This window comes from Meriones unguiculatus, chromosome 17, assembly GCF_030254825.1.
Source record: "Meriones unguiculatus strain TT.TT164.6M chromosome 17, Bangor_MerUng_6.1, whole genome shotgun sequence".
Lineage (NCBI taxonomy): Eukaryota > Metazoa > Chordata > Mammalia > Rodentia > Muridae > Meriones > Meriones unguiculatus.
Genome location: NC_083364.1, coordinates 21,501,139 through 21,528,418, shown reverse-complemented (window position 1 = coordinate 21,528,418; position 27,280 = coordinate 21,501,139). Strand labels below are relative to the sequence as shown.

At 49.5% G+C, this 27,280-nt stretch overlaps 1 protein-coding gene across 1 annotated transcript in view; it reads left to right on the top strand.

The window, feature by feature from the left end:
• Hic2 (HIC ZBTB transcriptional repressor 2) overlaps positions 1–27,021 on the top strand; it is a 31,407-nt gene extending 4,386 nt beyond the window's left edge. Inside the window, exons 2-3 of the mRNA XM_021654518.2 lie at positions 18,702–18,799; positions 20,952–27,021. Coding sequence (XP_021510193.1) covers positions 18,774–18,799; positions 20,952–22,785 — 1,860 coding nt within the window. The 5' untranslated portion in view covers positions 18,702–18,773 and the 3' untranslated portion in view covers positions 22,786–27,021. The remainder of the gene's footprint in view (positions 1–18,701; positions 18,800–20,951) is intronic.
• Positions 27,022–27,280: the final 259 nt, after the last annotated feature.

Genomic DNA, 27,280 nt, shown 5'->3' with positions numbered 1-27,280 from the left:
GACCTCAGGACCTCTGGAAGAACAGCCAGTGCGCTTAACCTCTGAGCCATCTCTCCAGCCGTTTTTAAATCTTTTTTAAAATATATTTTTATTTATTTTATGTATGTGAATGCTCTATCTGTATGTTTACCTACATGCCATAAGAGGGCATCAGACCTCAATATAGATGGTTATGAGCTACTATGTGCTTGCTGGAAATTGAACTCAGAACATCAGGCAAGTGCTCTTAACTGCTGAGCCATCTCTCCAGCAGCGGAGAGCTGGCTGCTGCTGGTGCCATGGAGGATGGGCTAGGCATGGAAGACATGCTCTTGCAGGTGTGCGAGGCTTGGGAGTGCCACTGTCCACTAGATTTTGCAAACTTTGTATTTATTCAGCCGCATTTTCTAAACAACTTAGTGCTTAGGCCCTACAGCATGTCTAAATTGTGCTGGCTTTTCTGCCCTCTGGTGCTCACAAACTTATGTAGCATTGCTTTGCTTTTAAGGCAGAATGATAGGGGTGTCATTCCAGTTCAGCAGGAGTCTCCTGAGACTGAGGTGAATAACTTTGCTGGGGTTGGAGGGCGAATGCCTCTAGCTTGAGATCCTGTGAGAGCCTTTATTACATGATGTCAGTAGAAACTTGAGCTCAGACCAGGGAGGAATAGTGGACAGCCTTTTCTCCAAGATAGTCTGTGGATTTCAGTTAGAAGCTATGAAACAAGTCTGTCCTCTGTGTGTGTGTTGGGGTTGGGGGTGAGGTGAGGGCTAAACTTGGCTAAGGGTTAGGAGACTGAACTGGGAAAAGGCCCCAAGAAATAACTGCTCTCTGCCTAGAGAAATGGCTCAGTGGTTAAGAGCATTGTCTGCTCTTCCAGAGGACCAGAGTTCAATTCCCAGCACCCATATGGTACCTCACAACTGTCTCTAACTCCAGTTCCAAGGGACCTGACACCCTCACACCAATGCACATAAAATAAAATTATTAAAAAAAAAAAAAAGAAAGAACTGCTTTCTTGAACCTGTTGGGAGGTAGGTGTGGCGAATCCTAGTAAGCTTGCTTTCATGAAGACACAAGCCATAGCCCAGGACGGGTGGGAAATGCAGGCCCTGGGAAGGGCATGACTGGAGTGAGTGAGGAGAATGACCCCCGTGACACTCCCGGGACCCCGAGGAAGAACACCAAAACTGATGAAAGTACTCTTGGTAGAGGGGAAAGAAGTATGGTTTAGGTTTGAAGTAGGGGGAGTGAATGTTAAAACACTCCAAGGTGGGAAAGGGTGAGTCAGCAGCTTGCATCTAGGCCAAAAGTCCTTCCTGTTTCTTGTGAAGTGGGAATAGGTTTAGGTCCTTGTTCCCTGATTGAGGGTGAGCTACCTCACTTCATCTTGTGAGTGAAGAGGGAAGTAAAGGTAGGCTGTTCTCCAGGTTTCCCTGTCTGTCCTGTGGGAATGGAAGGGCTGTTGGCTCTGCATGCGTACGGCTGCTAGGAAGAGTTGTTCTGTGTGGATCTGGGGTGCAGAATCCTTGCTGGCAACACGTATGGGAAGGCAGATGCTTTGGCTGGAGGGAGGAGCACTCCCATTCTCACATACTGGGGTTTGAGCCCGATGGGAGTTTTCATCAACCCAGCTGCAGACTCTTCCGGTGAAGGACCCCGTGACTGTTCCCGTACCCTGCTGCTTGGAAGCAGGTGAATTCTGCATAAAGTAAATGAAAGGGGAGGTGGGGCCTGAGACCTCAGAGGCCTTTCCTTATATGGACACAGTGTCTATGCGGGATGATGAACCTGGGCTGCTTATGGGTCTGGCACTGTTTCCTGTACTGTGCTTGACTTAAACCTTGGGCTTTATGTCAGGACTCTGGGGAGCTTAGTTTATGCCTAGGTAGGTCCTATTTCCTGCGGTGAAGCTAATATGTGGCCAGGTTTGACAACTACTGTCCCAGCAAGTGGTGTATCAAGCAAAGGATTGAGCAGTGAGGCTGTTACTGATTTTGGAGTGCCCAGTGGGGTTAGTGGTTACCCACTCAGTGAATGGACACAGCAGATTCTCAGTCAGCGGGGCCTGAGCATGAACTGAGAGGGCTCTAGTAGACTGTTCTCCTCTTTATGCCCCAAGATTCAGTCTCAGCAGCCCTGTACCTGTGCTTCCACAGTTGTCTGGCCTTGGCTTGGTTGCGTTCTTGGGTTTCCATTTCCCTTTGTAACCTGGCAAAGCCTGACATAATGACCTTCTGACAAGCTCACTTTGGTCCCAGTTGGGTTGTGACTCTAGATAGAGGCAATGCTGGGACAGCTGCCTCTTGTGTCTCTTTGCCCTCATTGTCCCTGGGAGAGACCCTGGTCTCGAAAGTTATTTCTGGGCTGCATAATATAGGCAAGGTGTGTGAAGCTGCTAGTAAGGGATTGGAAAGAAAGGTGTGGGGGTTCTGTGGAAGGCTGTGAGAAGCAGGGTTCCCGGTAAGGTTGGCTCTGCTTCTTTGTAGGAGCAGAACAGTGGGATGTCCTGGTTAGTGTTTGTCTGTTGGGGTTATGGCAATAATTGTGTCATAGGAGTGTTAAGACCCCTGGGTGTACTGTCATCTTGGTAGCCTGAGTAGGAAGTGTCCTTCAGAGGAGGGAGATCAGTGTAGGTGGAGGCAGTAAAGGGAATGCAGTGGCTGAAAAGATGTGGTGGCGTGCGTGATAGAGTCACAGGCAGAGGACTTTCACGGTATGCATCTTGGTAGACTAGGCTGAACAAACTATTGTGGGTAGAACCTGCTATTAGTGTGTTGTTTGTGTGTGTGTGTTGGGGGGCTCCCTTTCACACCCAAGGCTTGCATACATCCCTTGCCTGTACATGCTTGTGACACCATGTAATTTTTTTTCAGTCCTTCCATGCTTGCTAGACAAACGTTACTGAGCTACAACCCCAAGCACACCTTTTCTTCTGTGAGAAGCTGGTGTCCAGTGCTGAGAGAGGAAGATAGTGGTGGCAGAAGGGTAGTCACCTATTTTGAGCTCTTACGCGTGCTCTGCCTTATGGTGGGCATGTTAGGTCTGAGTGTAATCCTTAGAACTGTGGAGTCCTAGTCATTTTACCAGCCCCCTTTGTACACACAGATAGGAAGCGGTTAGGGAAGTTCTAGCAGTGAGTTGTGTAGAGGGACTTTTAACTCTATTTTATTTTGATTTATTATTTTTTTTTTTAATGCCTCTACTTCCCTCCTCCACCCCGGTCCCTTTCGACACTCTAACACCAGGCAGGAGAGAAAGGTTAGTGAGGAGAGGGGTTATAGTTCTCTTCAGCTACTTCCTGCTGGTTAGGAACATAGTTCCTTGGGGCAAGTACAGTCTTCATTTCAACAACAGCTGCTCCGAGGAGCAAGGGGGAGCACCAGCAGCTTCCTCCTTTCCCTGAGCTGGTCACTCTGTCTGGGCTCTGGCATGTCTTCCCTCCAGAATCCTCAGATTTAAACTATCTGCAGCTGGCAAAGAGCCCCTCTCAGAACTGGCCTGAGGCAAATAGTTTGTGGCTGTGGACAATTGAATCAGTCCCGTATCCTACACCTGGGATTAAAACAAGACCATTTACACAGCTGAGGCCCCCAATCCCCACACAGGGTTTCTCTGTGTAGCCTTGGCTGTCCTGGACTTGTTTTGTAGACCAAGCTGGACTCGAACTCACAGAGATCCACCTGCCCCTGCCTCCAGAAGTGGTGGGATCACAAGTGTGCACCACTGCACCTGGGTTGGTTGATTATTTTTCCTCCTCCTTCTTTTTTTTCCATAACTGAGTTTTTAAAGGCAGCAAAACTTGCCACTACAGAGTTGTGTGGGGGAGCTTTGCACACAGTCTGAGAACAGTTTAGTTTGAGTGTGACTTGGGCTGGAATGCCTTTTTCTTTTTCAAGGTAGGACCTCACTGTGTTGCCTTGGTTGGCCTGGAACTCACAGAGCTTGGCCTGCCTCTGCCTCCCGAGAGCTGGGGTCAAAAGCATGCACCTCCACACCAGGCACACCTCTATTTAGGAGTTTTTTTGTTTGTTTTGTTTCTTTGTTTTTGAGTCAGAATTTGACCAGTTCACTGAAACTCTAACTCAGGCTGCCCTTGATGTTTTTTCCTTAATTTTCATTTATTTATTTATAATTGTTATTGTTTTTGTTTTTTCGGGACAGGGTTTCTCTGTGTCGCTCTGGCTGTCCTGGTACTCACTTTGTAGACCAGGCTGAGATCCACCTGTCCCTGCCTCCTGAGTGCTGGGGTTAAAGGCATGCACTACCATGCCCAGCTTTCTTTAATTTTTAAAATTAAAATATTACAGCATTTTTCTTTCCTTCTATGTCTTCTATATATCCCCTTCCTTCTTCACCTTGAAATTCTCTACAGAGTTACTCTGTGTAGCCTTGGACTCACTTTGAAGAACAGGTTGACCTTGAACTCACAGGGTTTTGAGGTGAGTGCCACTGTGGCCCACTGAGGTTTTCTTTTTACATTTTAAAATTGCATTTGGATTTTTTAGGGGGAAGGATGCTGCACATGTTGAGTTCAGAGAACGTCTGAGGGAGCTAGTTCTCTTCCTACATGGGTTTCAGGATGTAGTGGTGGTATCTAGGCTTGGCAGCAAGCGCTTTTACCAGATGCACTGTTTTGCTGGCCTTGGCTGAGGTTTTCTGTTCAAGTGTGATGGGCACTGGCTCACAAAGCTGAAGGGTCCCCCACTCCAGGGACTATCCTTACCTTTAATAACAGTCCCTTCTGGGATTTCTGGTCTCTGACATGATGCCTTTGCTGAATAACTCTGAGAGAGGGCTATAGGGACAGCCCCATATTGTACTTTATCACTGACAGCCTTGCCTTTTTTTAATTTTGGCAAATGAGAGTTCCACAGTCACTTGGTGGTTTGGTGGTGGTGGGAGTAGGGTGGGTTTTCAGTAGCTGAGCCCAAGGCCTGAAGCAAGGATGGGAGAAATTGGCCACAGCCTTCTGAAAATGCCTCCAGGTAATCAGGCACTGGGCTTGGGTTGCCCTTTGGCTGTGATAAGTGAACCTAAACTCCAGAAAGCCAGGTGTGAGCCTGAGGCAGCCCCTATCTGACTGAGGGGAGAGGATTGTTTCCAAAGTCCCACATTCCATGCGTGTGTGGACGCTGATAAGAGCAGCACTGCTTGCTTAGCCTTCTTTGGGTAGAAGGGGACTTTGACTTCATGCCCCCAGCAGGCAGCATGCTCATTCACATCCTGCTTCCTGGTAGCACCCTTCCCCCTCTGCTCTCTGTTCTTGTATCCACAGCCCCAGAGCCTGAGATTCATGAATGCCATTTCTAACAGCCCTTTCATTCATTTATTTAAAACCTGTTACTCTAAACTGGGTGTGGTGGTGCACACCTTTAATTCCAGCACTTGGGAGACAGAGGCGGGTTAATCTCTTGAGTTCCGAGGCTAGCCTGGTCTACAGAGTGAGTTCCAGGACAGCCAGTCTGACACAGAGACACCCTTCTCAAAAACCAAAAATTATTACTCTAGGTCAGTGGTTCTCAGCCTTCTTAATTCTATGACCCTTTAATACAGTTCCTCCTGTTGTGGTGATCCCCAACCATGAAATTATTATTTTTTACTACTTCATAACTGTAATTTTGCTACAGTTATGAATCATGATGTAAATATCTTGATATGTGACCCCTGTAAGAGAATGACTCAACCCCCAAAGAGGTTGAGACCCACAGCTCTAGCTTTGAGCATAGTACTTGGGAGACGGAGGTAGTTGGGGCTCTGAGTGCCAGGCTCTGCAGGGTTACATACTGAAACCCTGTCTTTGCTAGGAAGATCCTTCTCGCAGGATTTTATTTTATCTTTCTTTTTTTCTCTCTTTCTTTTTTTCCTTCAAGACAGGGATTTTCTGTGTAGCAGTTCTGAACCCACTTTGTAGACCAGGCTGGCCTAGAACTCTCAGAGATCAACCTGCCTATTCTTTCTGCCTCCAGAATACTGGGATTAAATATATATCACCACACCTGGTCACAGATGCTGCTTAAGATGTCTGCTTCTTGTACACGCACTTTAGTGCTCTCTGGTTAGCCAGCGCAGAGGCTGTTACTACCCGTCTCTCTTATGCTCAGAGACAGTGCCAGGACCGAGTGTAAATCTCCATCCCTAGGTGCACATGCTTGAGTGTTCAGAATGGTCGGTGGGAAGAATACATGGGGCTCTTCTGTGGGACTTGAGTACAAGATAGGGTCTGCGTAGTGTATTTGTGGTGGGAGACAAACTTTCAAATTTAGGGAGTTTGAAAGAACCAAAGAACCACCTGCTGGTGGTGGTGCAGGCTTTTAATCCCAGTCCCTGAGAGTCAGAGACGCACGGATCTGTGAGGTTAGTCTGCTCTGCGTAATGAGTCCAGGATGGCCAGGAATACAGAAAAACTGGTTGAAAAACCAAACCAAAAAAAAAGTGAAAGAATGAACGATTCACATCTGTGTGTCTGTGTCTATCTTATCTATTTTTTATCTTTTTGGTGTTTTGAGACAGGGTTTCTCTGTGTAGCCCTGGCTCTCCTGGACTTACTTTATAGACGAGGCTGGCCTCGAATTCAGAGAAGCCTGCCTCTGCCTTCTGAGTGGTAGTGGAATTAAAGGCATGTGCTAACATGCCTGGCTGACATTTATATATGAACTACGTAAGTCTTCCCCTTTAAGGAAAATACTGGTTGTCCATGGTAAATTTGAGCACTCAAGTGAATATTATAATTTTGGAAAACTTGTATCCATGATTGTGAGCTGGGATCTTAAGATTTCTTTGATATGTGGCTAAAAGATCACTCAGTTGGCAAAGTGCTTGGCACACAAGTATGAGTTAGGTCTTTAAGCATGCATGTAAAAAGCTGAACATAGTGGCATGTGCTTATAATCCTAGTCCTGGGGAGACAGGACAACTAGATAGCCAATTCAGTGAGCTCTGGGTCTCAGTGAGAGACCCTGTCTCTAAGGTGGACAGCCGAGGGAAATACCCCTGGCCTCCATATTCATTCAAGCACATATACACTTGTTTGATGAGATAAGAAACATCATTAACTCATTGGATTTCTTGGTGGTGTGATGTCTGGAAGTACTAACTGGCTTCAGCAAACCCCTGTGTTGTACATCTGTAATCTCATTTATTTGGGAGGCTAAAGTAGGATCTTCAGTGCGAGTCCAGCCTGGGCTATGTAGTGATCCTGCATTAAAAAAAAAAAAAAAAAAAAGCTGGGCATGGTGGTGCATGCTTTTAATTCCAGTAGTCTGGGAGCCAGAGGCAGGCAGATCTCTGTGAGTTCGAGGCCACTCTGGTCTACAAAGTGCACAGGATAGCCAAGGCTATACAGAGAAACCCTGTCTCAAACAAACAAAAAAAGCAAGAGTTGGGTACAGCACATTCCTGTGATCCGAGCACCCAGGAGGTAGAGGCAGGAGAATCAGGAATTCGTTGGCAATCTGAGCTGTGAGAGACCACAGAACCTCTAAGATTATGGTGACTGGCTCTTTAACTTTGAGGGTTGGTCAGTGAGGCCAGGGTGGGCAGAAGGGGAGGTGCAGAAACAGAAGGGCTTCAGCAAGTGCTGATGCCAGGTGAGGGTGGGAAAGAAAGATGAAGGGACCCAGGGGGAATGCTCATTCATTGGAGGGCTTCTCATGGCATTCTGGAAGGTGAGGTGGGTTCAACATCCCTCAAGGAAGAGCTGAAGCTAAGGCTGAACTTGAACTTTAAGTAATGGGGTAGTGACTTGATGTATATTTGAGAAAAGATACAGGACAAATTGTACTCAAACTCAGAGGAGGCAGGGATTCAAGCCTCTATGTGTGCTTTTGGGAGGGGCCCCAGGGGAGGACATTTCTAGGTATATGGGTTAATTCTTTTTAATTAAAAATACATTTATTATCTGTGTGTGCACCCTGGCATGGAAGTCAGAGGACAGCTTGTGTAGTTGGTTCTTTCTACCATGTAGGTTCCATTGAAGTTAGAAAGCACCTTTGGCCTCTGAGGTCATTTTGCTGTGCCTTGTTTGCCAGGCTTGGGATGGAACCCAAGTAGAGTGGGCATGCACTCTACTTAGACTGGATCTGACTCTGCCCTTCCTCCCCATCTGGCCCTTAGGAAGAGAATACTTGTAAAGTTAGGCATACCTTCTCTTCTGCACATATATGACAGTATGGCTTTGCATTAGGACAGGGTGATGCTTTCTGTGTGGTCTCTTATGGGCCTCGAATCTTCCAATCCCCGCCCAACTCTGCTTTGTTAAAGGAGCCCTATAGTGGGTCTTTGGCTAGGAGACTCTTCATGTGGCTCTGCTTTGGGGTTTTTATACAGGGTAGTTGCAACTTCTCTAGTAGGTTTAGAGGTTAGCTGTAGGAAGTTAGGAGATTGTTACAACTGCTGTGGCCAGATGGTGTGAGTTGTGTATTGCATACAGGTGTACGTTGCGTCTTAGAGAAGTAGGTATAAGAGTAGAAAGCTTACTGCAACTGAAGTCAGTGCTTACTAATGCTCATCCCGGCTCTCCCAGTGTCATGGAAGAAGCAGCACTTCCCCTCAGCTTCTGGACACTCCATTTCCTTGTGGCTCATTCTTGTCCTGTAGTAGTCGCTACTCCTTTCCCTGCGTCTGTCTGTGCCCTAAAACACAATAGCTCGTTTGAGTTGGTTTGTATTCCACACAGAAGTGGTGGTGCTGGTCACACTCTAAAGATACAGTGTGTGCAGCTGCAGTTCTGGGGCGGTGCTCTTTCACATGTCAAGTGTCTTGCCTTCCTGGTAGCCCATCTTTCACCTTTGAGCTATGTTGCTCCAGGAAAAGACAGCCCTAATCATTTTATCTTCTGTCCCTAAATCCCTTTCCTCAAAGCTAATCAACCTTTCTAAATGTCCTTTTTTTTTAAATTTTTAAAATTTTGGTGGTACTGGGAGGTAGGTACAACCTCTATCACAGATGTACATCCCTTGCTGTCCATTTATTTGCCTCTAAGGCTAGTGTCACCAAGACCGGCTTTTTTCCTCAGATTTATTCTGTTTTTAATGGGTGTCTGCCTTCATTTTGTGTGTGCGCACACCATGTTGTACATAGGTCAGAGGGGCATTGGACTGCCTGGAATGGGGAATGGTGGTGAGTCACTGCATGGGTTCTGGGAGTTGAAATGGGGTCCTCTGTAAGAATAAGTGCTCTTAACCCGTGAGCATCTCACAGGACCCTAGATTTATTTTGTTTTCAATGATGTGTTTGTGTATGGGTATGCCCACATGAGCAGAGGTGCCTTCAGAGAGCAGAGGTGTTGGATCTTCCTGGAGTTGGAGTTATGGGCATTTGTGAGCCACCTGAGATGGGTACTGGGAATAGAACCCAGGGGAATTATGGAAGAGCAACAGTCTTAACTGCTAAGGTATTTCTCCAGCTCTAAGGGTTTTTTGTTTTTGTTTTTGTTTTCTTTTTTCTTGTTTGTTTTTGTTTTGAGACAAAGTCTTTCACTGATTTTCTAGGCAGGCCTTAAACTTGTGATTCTCCTGCCTCAAATTCCTGAGTGGCTGGGTTCACAAGCCTGTGTACCAGGCTTTCTCTTAAAGTTAATTTTGAGACACAATTTGTGTGTGTGTGGTTTTTCAAAACATGTATAGCCTTGGCTGTCCTGGACTCACTTTGTAGGCTGGGCTGCTCTGGCCTTGGATTTAGAGATCCGCCTGCCCTTGTCTCCCTAAAAGCTGGGATTACAGGTATGAGCCACTGAGACCAATTTGAGATACAATTTTATATAGCTGGTTTCAAGCTTAGTCTACCTCTGCCTCTGCCTCCTGAGTGCTGGGATTATACCTGGCTTCTCTCAGTTTTTGAGGCTTTGTTTCTTGTGGTATAGTTTGGTCTTGAACTACCATGGCACATAGGCTGGCCTGAAATTTGAGATCCTTCTCTCTCTCAGCCTTCCGAGTGCTGGTATTACAGGCATTTGGCAGTGTGCCAGGTGTATTGCTGCCAGTGAAATCCAGGGCTTTTTACATGTTAAACAAGCACTTTTCTAACAGAGCTGCATCCCGAGTTCCTCTTTTGGTTTTCTGGGAATAGTTCTGCTCCCGTTTTAAAGTATCCTCTTTCAGGCCAGCAAGTTCAGTGAGTAAAGGTGTGCATGCGCATATCAGACACAGGCAGACCATACAAAATACACATTCATACACACACACAACATAAGCACCTCGAACACACTAATGAAGAAAAATTAAAAATCCGTTTGCTTTTGTTCCTGGGAAATCTTCTTCAGTCCTTGTTTGGTTAGTTAATATTCATCACTATAGGAGCTGGAGAGATGGGTCAGTGGTTAAGAGCACTGGTTGCAAGCTGGGCATGGTGACACACACCTGTAATCCAAGCACTCAGGAGGCAGAGGCATGCAGATCTCTGTGAGTTTGAGGCCAGCCTGGTCCACAGAGCAAGTCCGGGATAGCCAAGGCTACACAGAGAAACCCTGTCTTGGAGGGGCCGGGCCTGGCCGCAGGAAAACCAGTGGTTGCTCTTCCAAAGAACCTGGGTTCCATTTCCAGGAGTCACATGGCAGCTCATATAACTGTGTTCCAGGAGAGCCAACACCCTCTTTGGGCATCAGGTATTCTTGTACTGCATGCAACAATTTCCATACATACAATTTTTGCCTTTGGTGGTATGTGTCTTTAATTCCAGCACCCAGGAGGCAAAGGCAGGCAAACTTCTGAGTTCAAGGCCAGCCTGGTCTACAAAAGGAATACCAGGACACCCAGGGCTACATAGATAAAAAATACCCTGTCTTTGAAAAACAACAAAACCAAACCAAAAAAATTACATCTATCCATCCATTTATCTATCATCTATTTGTTTGAGACAAGGTCTCTTGTATAGCCCTGACTATTCTGGCACTACTATTTTGATCAGACTGGTCTTGAAACCAGAGATCCACTTCCCTCTGTTTTGATTAAATGGGTGGGCTATCATGCCTAGCTAACATTAAAAAAAAAAACAAAAAACTTTTTTTTTTTTTGAGACAGGGTTTCTCTGTCTGGGTAGTGATGACCATCCTTCTGGACTGGCTTTACAGACCAGGCTGGCTTCTAACTCATAGAGATCCACTTGCCTCTGCCTTCCCGAGTGCTGGGATTACAGGTGTGTGCCACTAAGCCTGGCCATCATTCCTTTCTGACATGGACTTTTTAGGCTTATATTTTTTCTGATTCTCGTACAGTCCACCATCTCAAGTTTGTCCCAGTCAGAGGACACACTGTTGTGCCGTGGGGTTTGGGTGCTTTGAGATGGGCCTTTACTTTGTAGGCTTACCGCAAGTTTGTGCTGATCTTAATGGTTCAGACTCAGGGTTAGAGCTGTAGGCTTGCACCACCATTCCGGGTCTCACCCAGCTTTTATCAGTGAGTGAATGAAAAGCCCTGTCTTGGGAAGACAGCTACACTGGAAGGTGTGTTTTATAAAGTGTAAGATGCCCTGGATGTTTTGTTTTACTTCCGTGGGGTTCCTATTGATTTGCTACTTTGTTGGCTGCTGGGGTTGGTTCTAGGGATGTTGGAGTCTTGTCTCCCACAGCCTGCGGCTAGGTGCCTGCTTAGTGACTCAGCTGTGACACACACCTCCCTCTGGGGTTCAGTTGTCTCATTTGGAGGATGTCCCCAGGCAGAGGAGATGGTTGTTGTGATAGTCCTTCCAGCTGGGTGGCCCAGGCTTCCTGGTGCCCTTTCAACTCTTTGCCTGTGGAATTTCTGCCTGCTTGCCTCTGTGCTGTCGCTGCTTGTCCTCCCTTGCACAGCTACTTTTTTCTTAGTGTTGGAGATGGAACCCACATCTCTCATGGGAGGTATGTCTTGTACCAGTGAACTGCACTCCTTAGCCTGCTGAGGCCTCTTCTCTTCCTCATTTTAAAAACATGTATTTATTTAACCAATGGTGGTGATAGTGGTGACTTTAAAATCCCAGCACCTGGGAATCTGAAGCAGGCATCTCTGGGATTTTGAGGCCAGCCTGGTTAACGTAGTTCCAAGATGGCCAGGGCTCCAAGGTGTGACATAGTGTGTGTCTCTGCCTATATGCTGGAACATAAATGCACAGAGTACATTTGGCGATGAGAGTACAGTTTCTGGAGGAGTCATTTTGCTGTACTGCCACATGTCCTCTGTATTAAACTCAGCTTGTCAAGCCTGGCAACATGTGCTGAACCCTCTCACCAGCCAAAGCCTCCTCTTGTCAGCTACTAATACCTCTTCTCTAACTAGTGTGCCTTGCCCAGGAAGGCTCAGTACCCTTAGTTATAGTCATGGTTGAGGGTGCCCTTGTTATCAGTCCTAGACCTCAGTTATCTCTTGTTCTAGGAGTACAGTTAGTAGTCACCAGCTGTTGGACTTGTTGGCTTGGAAGGTGTGTTTTCCTTTGTGGTCTGTCTTTCTACTTGACATCACTGTTAAGTACTTAGTATGGGTGGAGACCCTTGAAGTTCCAAGAAATACAAAGCTCATGCCCCAGACAGTGCATCTCATACCTAAGTATGAGCTCCAGGGCTACGGTGCAGGCTCTTCGGTGGGTGAGATGACTCAGTGGGGTAAAGGTGCTTGCTGACAAGCCTGATGTCTTCCTTGAGTTCAATCCCAGAAGAGAGCCATCTTCCACAAGTTGTCATTTTACATCCATACACGTGCTATCGCCTGCTCATTCGTACCCCCCACCCCCACTGATGAATGAATGAGTGAGTGAACCTAAGAAAAATGATGCGATTCTTACCGCAGGTCTATAGTGGGACCTTAACACCTGCATTTTAAAAACACGGTGCCACCGCCGCTGCTCCTCTATCCGTATCCACTATCAAGAAGAGGGACCCTCCCCTTGTCTTGCCTCCTGAATTCTCACCCACTATATATTTTTTTTTAAAGACAAGGTCACACTCTGTATCCTTGATTGTCCCGAGATTGTCCGAGATTGTCACAGAGATCTGTTTTCGACTGCTTTCTAAGTGAGTGATGGGATTAAAGGCAAATACTCTTTACACCTGGCCTAAGGTCCCACTTACACGTTACCTAGGGGGCCTTTTGGTGGTGGTGGTAGTGGTGGTGGTGGTTTTTGTTTGTTTGTTTTAGCTCCTGTTGTGTTGCAGGTAATCTGTTTTATAATAACTCATCACAATTTCAAATTATTATTCTGCATTGTCAAGGAGGACTCATCTGCTGCCCTCAACTAGACAAGTCTAGAGCTGGGGCTCACCAGGGCAGTTAACAGGGAATACCCTTGTTCTGGCCCTTGTTGGCTCTAAAGTTAAGCACGACGGGATGAACAGATGAAGCTGTGCCTTTGAGGCACAGGGCCCATGTAATATGGTATGCATAGTGTGTCTCTTCAGGCCTTCCTTGTGGCACCAGCCTCTCTGTGCTTTTTTATAGTGAGAGCTACTTGCCTAGGGAGCAGCATGCTTGGCCAGGTGGTCTGGGTCCAGGCAGGTCTCATCTTCGGGTGGGCAGCAAGAAGTCTCTAGTAGGGCCCTCGGACATTTCAGGATAGGCTTAGAAAAGGGCAAAGGCTAGAGTGGGCATCATTCTTGTCTCTGTGCAGTAGAGCTGGTCTTAGGGCAGGAGGAGGAGGTCAGTCCTGGTCTCTGATGCCGTATCACCTGTGTTCTCAGCAGAACCTAAGTGTTGCATTTCATAAAAGCTGTGGCAGGAGAGGGCTGGGCTCTTGGCATTTGAAGTGCCTGATGCTTTCCAGGAGGATGGTTTGGGAGAGAGCCAGGAGTGGCTGGCTAGCATCCAGGTCTGGGCTAAATTATTTGGCTGGGCTTGCCCAGAGCAATGAGCCTCACCCACTACCAAGCCCAAACCTAAAGGGCAGGAGGTCACCACACCTGGCTAGGGATATACTTAGAGAAGCAGCAAGCCCAGGCTAGCCCCCAGTTCAGGCTTGAATGGCAGTCTTCACATTGTTTGTTCTTCTTCAGGTGAGAGAGCTAGACCTGTATCTTCACAGGGAGTTAGAGCATGAGAACAGGCAGGTGGTAGGGGGTATTGTTTTGGTTTGTGGTGCTGAATTTGAATCCAAGGTCTTACACAAGCCAGGCAAGCATCCTACCAATGAGCTAGGCTTCCAGGCCTCCAAGGGTGGGAGAAAAAGGAGCCTGAGTTCTCCCTTCCTGGAAGTGAGGAAAGTTGACCACAGATTCTCACTCTGCTACCTATATATTCTTTTTCTCTGTGAGCAAGTTGCTTAACCCCCAAGAACCTTATCTGTAGCTGGAGGTAGTGATAATGGTCCTCATAAGCCTGTGGCAGGCTTCAGTGAGACCAGACCTGCTCAGACCTGTCCAGTCAGTGCACAGCCCCCCACCCCTTGAAGACCTATCTCACTTGGGCAGATGAGCCTCCTGTGGGCTGTGGCGAAAGGCCAGGTTGGATAGGGTTTTAGGGAAGAGTCCAGGACAGGGATGGGGTTAAATGGAATCTTACACTGTGCCCATAGTTAGGCCCTGGCCTCAGCTTTGGGAACCTTCTAGCTGCTCAGTTGCTTAGTCTCTTTCAGACAGTCCAGGCTTGGGTGAGCCACATGTGGATATGAGATTACCACAATGGGGAGTGAAACAGCTGCCCCCACAGTAAAGTTTCTGGACGGTAGTAACATGTCTGGGGACCTCTCTGACATACCTTAAGTCTCTGGGATATAGAAGCTGCCTGTGGTTATGCTGAGCCCATCAGTGCTCCTGGTGTCCCAGCTTGTCCCTCTCACCTGGTAGTGGCATGCAAGAGGGTGACGGTGGTAGAAGAAACTCCTTGGAGTGAGCCAGGCAGGAGCTTTTTCTCAGTCCCCTATGCCTTCTTCCGAGCCTGCCACAGGGAAGGCAGGATGAGAAGGCTCTCAAGGGCTGAGTGGATTGCCCCCTTTCCTGGCTTTTTCCCTTTTCACCAGGCCTCCTGGCTGGGTGTGAAGCAGAGGCATTCCAGTCCAGGTGCCCTAGGATGCCTCCAGGAGGCTTCATTCCTGCCTGAGGGGATCAGACATTGAGTAGAAGGGTGAGGAGTATCATGTGGCCTGAAACCACACCCTGAGTCTGGGCCTTGCTGTGTGGCCTGCAGTCCTCCTGTCTTGGAAGCTGGACTACCATCCTGTTGGCCAGAGGGAGTCACAGAAGGCGCAACCGCCAGAGTGGGAATGAGTGCGGCCCTGGAGACCATGGCACTAGGAAAGGTGGGTGTCTAAGCTGATTTGGGGCAGCACTTTTTGGAAAGGGTAGAAGGAGACTTGCTCAGTCTCCACTTTTGTAAGTGCTGGGCCATAGCGATGCTCTCCCGTCCCATTGTAGGGGCAGGGAAGAGAAGTCTTCCCTACTCGTCCTTGAGGCCACATGAACCTTCATGGGGGCCATTCCCCCACAAGTTCCATTCTGAGGGTTAGGAGGCATAAGGAGAAAGTGGGGAAAGCCCAGGCTCTGTCATTTTCCTTGGCCACTTAAATGCTGTGTTTAGGCAGGAAAATGGGGGTGAATAAATACTGAGAATTGTGGATACCTGGGGGAAGGAAGGGAGGCTCTGAAGGATTGTGCTGGGCTAGGGTTTTGACTGACTGTGGAGACACACCGATATTGCTGTTCCAGTCGGAGAGGAGTGACAGGGACCTGTGTTGCTGTGGCTGCTCTGCCATGCAAGCCTGCACTGATTCCTGTCAGTTTTGCCTTTTGTAGAGCTTGATCTAAATGACTTCTTCCACTCAGCCAGTGACTGGACTTTCTGTCTGTGCTTTCATTGTATGTTTATTATGTATGTATGTGGTGATCAGGGGGCAATTAGTCATGGGGGGGTGTCTGGGGATCAATGCAGGTCAGACTTGATGGCAAGTGCCTGTGCTAATGGGACCATGTAGCTGGCCCTTTTTTGTTTGTTTGTTTGTTTGTTTTGAGACAGGGTCTTACTATGTAGCTCTTGACTGTTCTGGAAGTCACCATGTAGATCAGGCTGGCCTTGAACTCACAGTTCTGCCTCCTAAGTGCTGGGTTTACAGGCATGCCCCACTGTGTCAGGCTGGCCCTTGTTTTTGAGACAGGTCTCACTCTGAAGCTCAAGCTGGTTTTGAACATGTGATTCTTGTATTTCAGCCTTTCAGGTACCGAGATTAACAGGTCTGAGCCATCACACCCAGTTTAAAATGTAAAAGAATACTGTAGTTTGACTTTTAATTTTTCCTAAAATAGTATGACACAAAATCAATAAGCTAGTAGAAAATTGTTCAAGTTTTAAATTTTGAGGCAGATATAAGTTGCTTGTAATTTTAGCTCTTGGGAGATAGAGGTGGGATATCAGGAGTTGAAGGTCATCTTTGCCACATGTTACAAGCTACATGGGGGGGAAAAACAAGCAACATGGAAGCCAGCCTGGGATATACGCAACCTAACCTAAAAGACAACAAAATATAGAATTTTGATCCAATTTGGCCCAGAGACCAAAGGGTAAAACCACTAGCTCCCTAGTGTGGAGTGTTGCTAGGCCGTGCTATCCTGGGTTAATGCATTTAAAAGACTTGGGTGGGACCTGGTGGAGCACACTGGTACTGTGTCCCAGTACCCAGGACACAGAGGCAGGCAGATCTGAGTTCAAGAATGTGTTCCACGACAGCCAGAGCTAAACAGAGAAACCCTGTCTCAAAAAACCAAAGTGTGGGGGAGCCTGGAGGGAGCTGTATGGTGTGTGTGCTGTGGTACATGTGTGCTGTGTATGCTAGTCCCTTTCTGGGCGCATGCCTCTGACTTCCCTGTGACGGGAAAGAGAGGAAAAGGAGGCTAACTGGGTGCATGTTATCCCATCAGCAAGGCCATGTGCTGGTGTCTAATGTGGAGCTAGGAAGGTAACCCAGAATTGTGTTCCTTTCTACTCCTGTTTACAATAGAGCAAACTGGGCCTTGCCTGTGGAGGTTGGACTTGCTGGGGCCCACCCACAGGGGAAGCTTGGAGTTCCTAGACAAGAGGGCAGTTTCTGTGCTGGCTTTCTCTTAATCTTTCTCTGGACCCCTGAAGGGTCTGTTTTGGTCAGCCCCTAGATCCAAGGTCACCTGCCACAGATGTCTAGAGTTGCTATTGTTCTGGGCGGGCAGTGCTCTTGGGCTAGGCTTCTTATCCTCCGTTAAAGGAAACAGCACCTGTTTGGAGCTGCTGGGTGTTAGCCTCTATCTACACCCTATTTTAGGTAGCTTTGTGTCTTGCTTTTCCTGGGCTGCTGATCTAGGCATGTTTCTCAGTCCTTGTCTTCCTTCTCGGCTATAGCTTCTCCGAGAAAAGTAGGTAGGTTATAGATACCTGGCCATCATTTGGATTGGGAAGAAAAGAACAATGCTTTTTAGACAACAGGAACTCCCCATGGGGTGAGGATAGGATCGGAGTTGGGCTGTCAGTAGGGGTTGTACCACCTCCTTCTGGTGGAGGGCACAGAAAGAGTCTTTATTCTTTTCCTTGCTAGACCTTGGTCAGTCACTCAGCCAAACCTGGACTGGGCAAGTGCCTGGCAGGCAGGGCCGCGCAGCAGGCACTCCTGAGTGGTGTCTAGTCGCTGTCCCAATCTTTGTGGTTTCAGGATTTGGCAAGTACTGTGGCAGAAGGCTGAGCAGGGGCCTGGTTTAGGCTGAGGTGTCTGTCCAGCTGGCTAAGATGCATTTCGTGGCTCCCTCTGGTCATTGGTATCCATCTTTCCAGTTTTGTTGGCTCCTCTTCTGTCCATTATTCTCTTGGGTAACCAGCTCATTAAACTTGGAGCTCCAGAGCTGCCTCTTTGTTCTGCAGCCTTTGGGATAATGAGCCCACTCTGAAATGGGAGCTGCTCCAAAGGCTGGAGTGACAGCTGACAGCCTGAAGCCAAGAATTGAGGCCTCTCAGCCTAAGGCCTGCACCCCAGGTCTGGTCACATTCCTGAGGGACCTGCCCTCATGGCCCTAGGGATGGTGTGGGGGAAGGGCTCTCAGAGATGGGTTCCTGGCTGCTACAGGCTCCTTCTACTCTTGCCTGTTCCAGCGGAGACCACGCTGTTCTGTATGTAGTACAGGGACCCAGAACCTCAAGATTCCACCTCCTGTAGGACCCAGAGTGGTGGTAGTGGGAGCGTCCCTCACTTGGGAGCTGCTGTTGGCTATTTTGCTGGGTTGCACCTCTAGGTAGAAGAGCCCTGTTGCCAAGGAAAGAAGGGAAAGGAGGCAGTGTAGTCAGATTGGCTCTTATAAATAGCCCTTCCACAAGTGTCTCCATTTGACCTTTTGTTATGTAAATAAGGCCAGCCTTGCCCTAGCCTCCTGCCACCCAGCTGTGCCTGCCTTTAGCCTCCCAAGATGGCCCCCAGGGTATTTTCCCCCTCCTCTTCTCTTCTCTCTCTCTCTCTCTCTCTCTCTCTCTCTCTCTCTCTCTCTCTCCCTCCCTCTCCCTCTCCCTCTCTCTCTCCCTCTCTCTCCCCCTTCCCTCCCTTCCTCTCTCCTCTCCTCTTCTCTCTCCCTGACTGTTCTGGAACCCTCTTACGTGGAGCAGGCTGGCCGTGAATGTGCAGACACCCCCTTGTCTCTGGTGGTGCTGGGATTAAAGGCATTGGGCTTGTACGATGTGCTTTAGGGGCAAGGTAATGCCCCCTAGCTGCTCATACCTGACATAGGTCTCCCGGCCTCTTTGGGAGTAGAGACTCCTCCTTCATGTTGTTCTCCTTTTCTTCCCCACCCCCCTCACTGATACCTGCCTTCTTCTCCCCAGGTAACCAGGCTTTGATGCACCCTCAGGAAGTCTGCGTGCTCAAGGAGGCCACCCCCGCCGGCTGCTGCTCACATGGTTTCTGGGCCCCTGGCACTCCGGTACGCCTGAGAGAGGAAGAATCACCACTGCTTTTGCCTTGGGCTTTTTGGGTCTCTCATACAGCTCTGAAGTATAGGCTCTGTCCTGCCCTATAGTCTATTGTTGGTGCAGTACAGGCAGGCAGCGTATGGGACTTGGGCACATAGCCTCCCTTTTGTTTCTCCTGGTAGGCCTGAGGTACCAGATAATATTCCTTGCAGAGCTGCACTGCCATGGCCGTTCCGCTGATACCTAGAGCCTGATGTAGAAACCACACCTTAGGCTGTTTCTACCTACCTGTCAGTGAAGGCTTGGTTTTCACTGTCTCCAGCCTTTTAGCACCCTTGACGTTTCAGCTGTTGTGGGCAAGGAGCAGGCAGATTTTTCTGGCAGGTGCTTTCTGTAGGAGTAGTAGCATTCCTTTAACATTTTTGTTGACTCACAGTGGGCTCGATTATTAAGGTTTTCTTCTCTGAATAAGGATAGATATTGGGCTGAAGAGAATCTCTGTTTATGGAAGAAAGAGGGAAGCCATAGCAGGCCCATCTCGGTGGAAGACAAGACAGGGAGCCTTTCATGGAAAGGGCAGGACATCTTGGGTGGTGGTGGGCTTCAGAGTAGTTCAGCTAACTAATCAAATTGGACCCAAGAAGCCAGGCACGGTACACAGCACATTGCTTTAATACTAGTGCACTGGAGGCAGAGGGAGGTCGATTTCTTGTGAGTCCGAGCCAGTCTGGTCTACATATCAATTTCCAGGCTACGTGGGAGAGGAGAGACCCTATCTCAGAAAGAGAACGAAAAAGACCCCGAGTCAGGAGGTGCAGAGTTATCTGTGTAAGTTGCTGGAGCCTCCAGATTCTGGCTGTGGGTCCTGACACTGCATAGCTGGCAGCTGAGTCTCCATGACTTGTGGTCTCCTGAAACCTTGGGTGTCTCCTTAGACACTGACGTGGCCCTTGTACTGTTGCGTAGAAGGCAAGGCTGGCTGTGTAGAGTTAGGAGTGAGCTGAGGTCTCTGTGGAATGTGGCTTCTGACCTCCTGGAGCCTTTGGGACGCTTTGCCAAGCTTGTTCTCCTGGAGGGCTCTGCCCTGCTTGGCTGAGTTGCTTCTCTGCCTGGACCCCACCTGGACACACTTGCTCTGCTGACAGCTTCCTACGTAGACTAGGTACCTGTGTGCTTATTGCTTAGTCACCGCAGCCAGAGTCTGTGCAGCCTGTCTGCAAGGACCAGCTTGCTACAGTTCCCAGGCTCCAAGTGGCAAATAGAAAGGGCATAGAGCCAGTGAGATTCCCAGTGTCTCCAGAGAGTGGGAGAGAGGATACGGTATCAGGGTCAGGACAAGGAGTTAGCAAACAAGGAAGTCTTGGCTGCCTGGAGGGGTGTTTTAGAGGCATCTCAGGTAGAGCAAAGGTTGCAGGCCAGAGATTAGCAAAGGAACTTGGTTTAGTTCATGGTTGCTTTGTTTCTGTTTTTTTTTTTTTTTTTTCTTTTTCCTTTTTTATCTTTTAAATTTTTAATCTTTTAGTATAAGGATATTACTCACAAAAAATCTGGAAATGTGGGAAGACCAGTCCTGTGGGTTTGCAAGCCTAGGCAGGGCTTTCATGGCCTTACTCGTTAGAGTTGTTGCTCTCTGGCTTCCAGAGCCACCTGCTGGTCACTTTGTAGCTTCTTCAAACAGTGCTCTGAGCCCGTGGTTGACTTCTTTCATAACTGAAGTAGTAACAAAGTGAAATTCAAGCACCGTCAGAATATTTTTACATTTATTTTCTGTGTATGAATGTTCTGCCTGCATGTATACATGTGCACCACTTGAGCGCCTGCTCCCTGCGGGGGTCATAGAGAGGGGTCAGATCCCTGGGAACCAGAATTCCAGACAGCTCCGCACCTCCCCAGTCAGGGTCTGTTGTGAAGAGCTGCAAGTGCTCTTAACTACTAAGCCTCTCTCCAGGCTATAAATCCCTTTTTTTTTTTTTGCCTGGTGCCTTTGTTTATTATAGTCTGGTTTTTGTATGTGAGTAGATAGCAGGGTATGGGAATATACATTCTCTCTTTTCCTATGCATTGTCCCCCGGGGGGGTGGAGTCCGGAGTGGACTCAGTGTATACCCTGTGCCAGGCCATCATGAGGTTTTGGGTTAATGGTCCTGCCTGTTCTTGCCCACAGGTGGTGCCCGTGGGCAGGGCGCAGGGACATGGGGCCCGACATGGAGCTTCCCAGCCATTCGAAACAGCTCTTGCTGCAGCTGAACCAGCAGAGGACCAAGGGCTTCCTGTGTGACGTTATCATCATGGTGGAGAATTCTATCTTCCGGGCCCACAAGAATGTCCTGGCTGCTAGCAGCATCTACTTCAAGTCCCTGGTCCTGCATGACAACCTCATCAACTTGGACACGGACATGGTCAGTTCCAGTGTGTTCCAGCAGATACTGGACTTCATCTACACGGGCAAGCTGCTGCCCAGCGACCAGCCATCTGAGCCAAACTTCAGCACTCTCCTCACTGCCGCCAGCTACCTCCAGCTGCCTGAGTTGGCAGCCCTCTGCCGCCGGAAACTGAAGCGAGCTGGGAAGCCCTTTGGCCTTGGACGAGTGGGTACTGCTGGCATGGGGCGGCCGACCCGCAGCCAGCGGCTGTCCACAGCCTCTGTCATCCAGGCTCGGTACCCAGGGCTCGTAGATGGGCACAAAGGACACTCTGTTTCCCAGGAGCTCCCTCAGGCCAAAGGTTCAGATGATGAGCTTTTTCTGGGCAGTTCCGCCCAGGAGAGCTCACATGGCCTGGGCTTGGGGGGCTGCTCAGCTGGTGGGGAGGTAGGGCTGGGGACCTGTAGCAACAGCACCAATGGCAGTGGGGGCTGTGAACAGGAGCTGGGTCTGGACCTGTCCAAGAAGAGCCCACCCTTACCTCCTACAACCCCTGGCCCACACCTCACTCCTGAGGACCCTGCCCAGCTGAGTGACAGCCAGCGCGAATCACCTGCACCCGCTTCAACCTCCGCCCTGCCAGCTGGCAATAGTGCCTCGTATGTTGAGCTGCGGGCCACTCCTGATGAGTCCATGGATCTGGAAGGGCCTGAGGAAAACCACCTGAGTCTGCTGGAAGGGCAGGGTGGGCAGCCTCGCAAGAGCCTCCGGCATTTAGCCCGCAAAAAAGATTGGAACAAGAAGGAGCCCGCGGCTGGGTCTCCTTTTGATCGGAGAGAAACGGGGACTAAAGGTCCTTGCCCAGGGGAGGAAGGCGAGGGGTCTGGGGACAGGGTTCCCAATGGCATTCTGGCTAGCAGTGTTGGTGGAGGTGGCCCCAGTGGGTCATATGGGGAGCCGCCGTACCCCTGCAAGGAGGAGGAGGAAAATGGCAAAGATGGGAGTGAGGACAGTGGGCAGAGTGGGAGCGAGGGGGGCAGTGGCCACACTAGCGCCCACTATGTGTATCGGCAGGAAGGCTACGAGACGGTGTCGTATGGGGACAACCTCTATGTGTGCATTCCCTGCGCCAAGGGCTTCCCCAGCTCTGAGCAGCTCAATGCGCACGTGGAGACACACACAGAGGAGGAGCTGTTTATCAAGGAAGAAGGGGCGTATGAGACCGGCAGTGGGGGTGCGGAGGAGGAGGCTGAGGACCTGTCAACGCCCAGTGCTGCCTACGCAGCTGAGCCGCGTCCTTTCAAGTGCTCCGTCTGTGAGAAGACCTACAAGGACCCAGCCACACTGCGGCAACATGAGAAGACACACTGGTTGACCCGTCCCTTCCCCTGCAACATTTGTGGCAAGATGTTCACACAGCGAGGCACTATGACACGCCACATGCGCAGCCACTTGGGCCTGAAGCCCTTTGCCTGTGATGAGTGTGGCATGCGCTTCACCCGCCAGTACCGCCTCACAGAGCACATGCGTGTGCACTCAGGTGAGAAGCCCTATGAGTGCCAGCTCTGTGGGGGCAAGTTCACCCAACAGCGCAACCTCATCAGCCACCTGCGCATGCACACTTCCCCTTCCTAGAAGCCAAAGACCCGCGGGAGCCCTCTGCAGACTTGCCACTTGGGAATCCACGGAAGGAGAAGTGGGGAAGGGTGGTGGTGGGAGAGTTGAGCCCCAAAGTCTAGCACGAGGCTCCCGGCAGCCCCTCTGGCCCAGCCTTTCCACACCCAGAGCTTTAACCAACAGTGTACCAAGGGAAGCCGAGAGGAGAGAAGCTGACCGGTCTACCCCTGTGCATGTGGTGCTGTGACTATTCTACCTCCCTGGTCCCACTTGGTCCCCCAGCTCCCTGGAGAGGCTGCTGAGGAGCCAGGTGGGAGTCCGTCATGTGGGTGGGTGTCCGTGGGACTTGCTTGGTCCCTTTTCTGCAGGCTGGGCTGGGGGAGGCACAAGGCTTCCCGTGGCCAAAAGTGGTGCCTGGAGCAGGCCATGAGCTGGCAGGGACCTCGTCTGCGTGTGTGTGCATGTGTGCTTGTGTGCAGTGTGACTCTGGTGTTGGGAAGCCGGTGCTGGGTGGCAGTTCCTTTCTCTGCTAGCTGGCACTGGGACAGTCAGGGTGACCCCACTGCCTACCTCTCTACAACTAAAGAGCCCTCTGGGCCTATAGTGCTGTTATTCCTACTGAGCTGTTCCTATTTCTTTTTTACAGTTTTTAAGAATTCTTTTTTAAAAACCAAAATGAACAATATTTTCCTCCTGCCTCTTTGGGGATGAGCCTGGGTCTGCAGACTGAATGTAACTGAGGCAGCTGTCCCTCCCTGTCATTTTCCCTAGTCCTGGTGCTTGGGCATGTTTGAACCTGCCTCTCCAAGGCTCCAGAAGCCCTTCTTGCCCAAAGGCTTCCCTGATCCTGAGCCCTGCCTTCCTGGATTTCCTCAGGAGAACACGCTTTTTCCATAATTTCCCTTGTTAGAGGTACTTATTTTTATTGAGAACCCCCACCCTCATGTAACTTTCTAGAGATGTTGAAACTGGAAGGTGTGAACTCTCAGAGGGTGGAGGGGAGGCTAGACTTGTGCCAGGGCCATCGGTACTCGTGTGTGTGTGTGTGTGTGTGTGTGTGTGTGTGTATGTGTGTATGTATGTATGTATTGCTTATGCACAGATGCTTCACTTCCTTGCTCACTGAACAAGGTGGAGAGCCTTCTGACCTTTGCTACCTCTTGAATCCAATACCATAGTACAGTTGAGGCTGAGCTACTTGCTTTTGTTTTTTGATAGTGGGAGTAAGCTGGGCTTGGGCTGGCCCGAGCCTCTGTGGCCCCCAGTGTTCTCTGAAGGGATGTCTGCTGCCCAGGGTATGCTGTGGGGAAGGGGGCAGGTGCTGGGCACCAGAGTGACCGAAGCCATGAGGAGGGAGCAGCTCTCTGCATGGGTCAGGGTGAGGTGGAAGTGAGCCCTGGTCTGTGCCCTCTTGAGCTCTGAGCTATATCTAGTAGCCCGTTGCAGAGCCAGAGGTAAGAGTTGCCCTCCACCTAAGGACTTAGCCAGTATAGGGTCAAAGCTAACCTCTACATGGGTGTCGGCCAGCCTCAGATGTTTGCATGGGCTCCAGCAAGGGGCAAGGCAAGACCAAGATTGTGCTCTGCCCAGATGAGTTACAGAATTGGGTCTGTTGACCTTATCATGTTTCATGGCTTTCATTTTCCTTTCAATTTTTACTTCAGACCAAAAAATTCCAGCCTCCACCCTTCCAGAGACCCTCTAATCTGAGTTCGGTACCCAGTGTCAGGTGTGAGAGTGAGGCAGCCTGGCCAGGCCCACACCCAGTGCCCTTGCACTGAGCCAGTTCTTCATTACCCCGTGCCTGTAAATCTCGGTTCTCTGCTCTTACGAATCAGACTCAACACCTCTGTTTAGCTCTGTACCCCATTTTTTTAAATTGGATTACTTGATTTGTAATCAAGTAATGAAGACCCAGGTGCCATTTCACCAAGGGAATTGGCAGGGCGTGCTAGCCTCTGCTCCCGCCCACCCACCCTACCATACCCACCTCACCAGCACTTAAACCACAAGGTCTGCATGGCATGGGAACCCTGTGTGGCCTCCCAGGGTTTGGGCAGCCACATCTACAGAAATTCAGGGACTGGGAACAGAGCCCCTCACTCAGCATGTCTGTTCGACAGAGTATTGTATCCACCTTAGTATTGTACCAAACCTTTTCTGTATTTTAATGAGAAATCAAAACACTAGTTTCCTATTTAAGATTTTAAGGGTTGTTGGGATGGGTGGGGTTTGTTTTCTTTTTCTTTTGTTTCCACTGGTGCATGCTTTTGAGTGTCTCTGCCTGTGTGTCTGTGTGTGTGTATGTGTGTGTGTGGAGATGTTAAGAGCCTCAAGGAAATCAGGCCATAAGAGGCCAAGGTGGCTTACAGTTCTCTGTTTTAGTCATGTAATTTCTGAATGTTTTGGAGAAACAGGAAACAGAAAATAGCAGATGTCATGTAGGAAAAATTAAAAAAAAAAAATCAAAAGAAAAAAAAAAAGCTCATACCCAAATTCACAAAACCTATTTTTTAAACCAAAGCACATTTTGAATGAGTATGGAACCTCAGTGGGCTCAGAAGAAAAGATACTAATATATTTATCTCATTGTTTACATAAACTTTTACAGTTTCAGACCTCAGCAGCTATACCGCCAGCCCCAGGGAACTCTCCCCTCCCACCTGGGTCCTTGAGGCAGCCCTGGGTGCTCGGTAAGGACTAGAAGTTTCCCCTAGCTTCTCCTGAGCCCTCATTCCCATTTCGGGGGCCTCTTCAAGCTCAGCTGCCACCAAAGAGCGTGCACCACGCTGACCAGCCCCTAGGCCCCTGGCTGAGCCCAAGGGTTGAACGTCGGCCCTGCCCGTGCGCCTTGTGTTACTGTGAGTCACTCGGGCCAAAACGCAGGGAGCTTTAGGAAGCTCAGCGGACTCCATCTTGCACACGCCCTGCCTGGGCAGCAGAAGGGGCTGACTTGAGTCTGGTCCTTACCAACAGATGGTGCAAACACTCTCAACAGTGTTGTTTTTGTATCAATGTTTGTGCAGTGATGAATGTATTTATTTCTCAGACTTAGGGCAAGCTGGTGGAAGCAGGCCCGGCTCTGCCAGTGCCCACTCCCACCGGACCGAGCTACTGCAAGGGCTCTTCCAAGGTTGCAAAAAAGGAAAAGAGGAACTTGTGAACACCACATAAGGATCTCAGACTTGCAGCATAGCCATACACCTCAGCCTGTGATGCCTGACCTCACAGGACCCAGGAAGTGTGTTTTCCGTCCATCACAACTGAGGGGAGCCAGGTCTCCACTTGCTGCCCACACTGTCAGTATTCACTGGACCTCAGGTCCTTGTGCAGGAGTGCGATCTGCCGGGCTGTCAGTAGGCAGACTGCTGCCTACCTGAGTCGGGGAAATCCTGGGCAGCCGGGAGGGCAGGCCTCAGGGAGCAAGTGCTGTGAAGGAAGGCAGAAGTTAAGGGGCGTGGCCTGAAGAGAATGGACAGGCTCTCAAAGCCCTGCTGTGCTCCACTAACGGGACCAAGGGCTTCCTTTCCCCAGTCACTGCGGGGCCAATGTTACTGAACCTATGAAATGGATGCCAGGAATGAGGGCTAGAGAGGGACCCAACCTCAGTCTGACATTCCGACCCGGGAAAGGGTGGAAGCTGTGCTGCCCAGGATCCCCGTCCTAGGAGGCCTGCAGCTTCAGTTGCTTGCTTTAACTCTACCAGGGACCCCTCCCCTACCTCACCTTGCTATTTATTGCTGTAATTTATTGACCTCAAAAATGCTGCATAACAGACCTCACTTGGGTCAGGGAGAATTCCCAGGGTCCTCCCCTCCACTTGGTGGGGCCCCATGGGTCCAGGTGCTGAAAGGAACCTCCCTGTACCTAACCCATCACTCGTTTTTTCCAGGAGCCCCAGGTTGGGCTCTATCCATCCCATTTGCAAATACCTCAGGAGGGATGGGGTATATCTGTTTCATTTAATTGGAACTGGAAGAGGGATCACGTCCTTTATGCCCTTCCCGGAGCAGGGGAGGGATGCTGGGATCGCACTCCTGTATGGTCGCCACTGTTGCCACTCATCACATTGAATTGAGTTTACTTCCCTAAAGAGTTTGGATGGATGCATTCAGGTCAGAGCTGCAGCTATGCAGCCCTCCAGTGTCAGAGTGATTTATCAAGACTGATCTCCATTCAAAAGCGTGCAGTCTTAATGTACAGTGATGAGAAACTGTTATTTTATGATCTTTTCATTAAAAGCTTGATTGAAAACTGGTGTGGAGTCTGTCCTGTGGTCATACCCTCTGGCAAAGTGACAAGGTGCCTCCAGGTCTCTAAGCAGGACCTGGGACAAACTGGTGGCTGGGGAATTCCTTAGCTGTGGGCATGGTCGGAGTGACACTGGCTCAAGTTAGTTGAGGCTGTCTAGAAAGCAGATAAAGGACAGTGGCTGAGATGAGGAGGTGTGGCCAGTGCCCAGGACCATGGTTGTAACCTGGAAAGGGTTGAGGCAAGATAAGAGCCCTCTCTC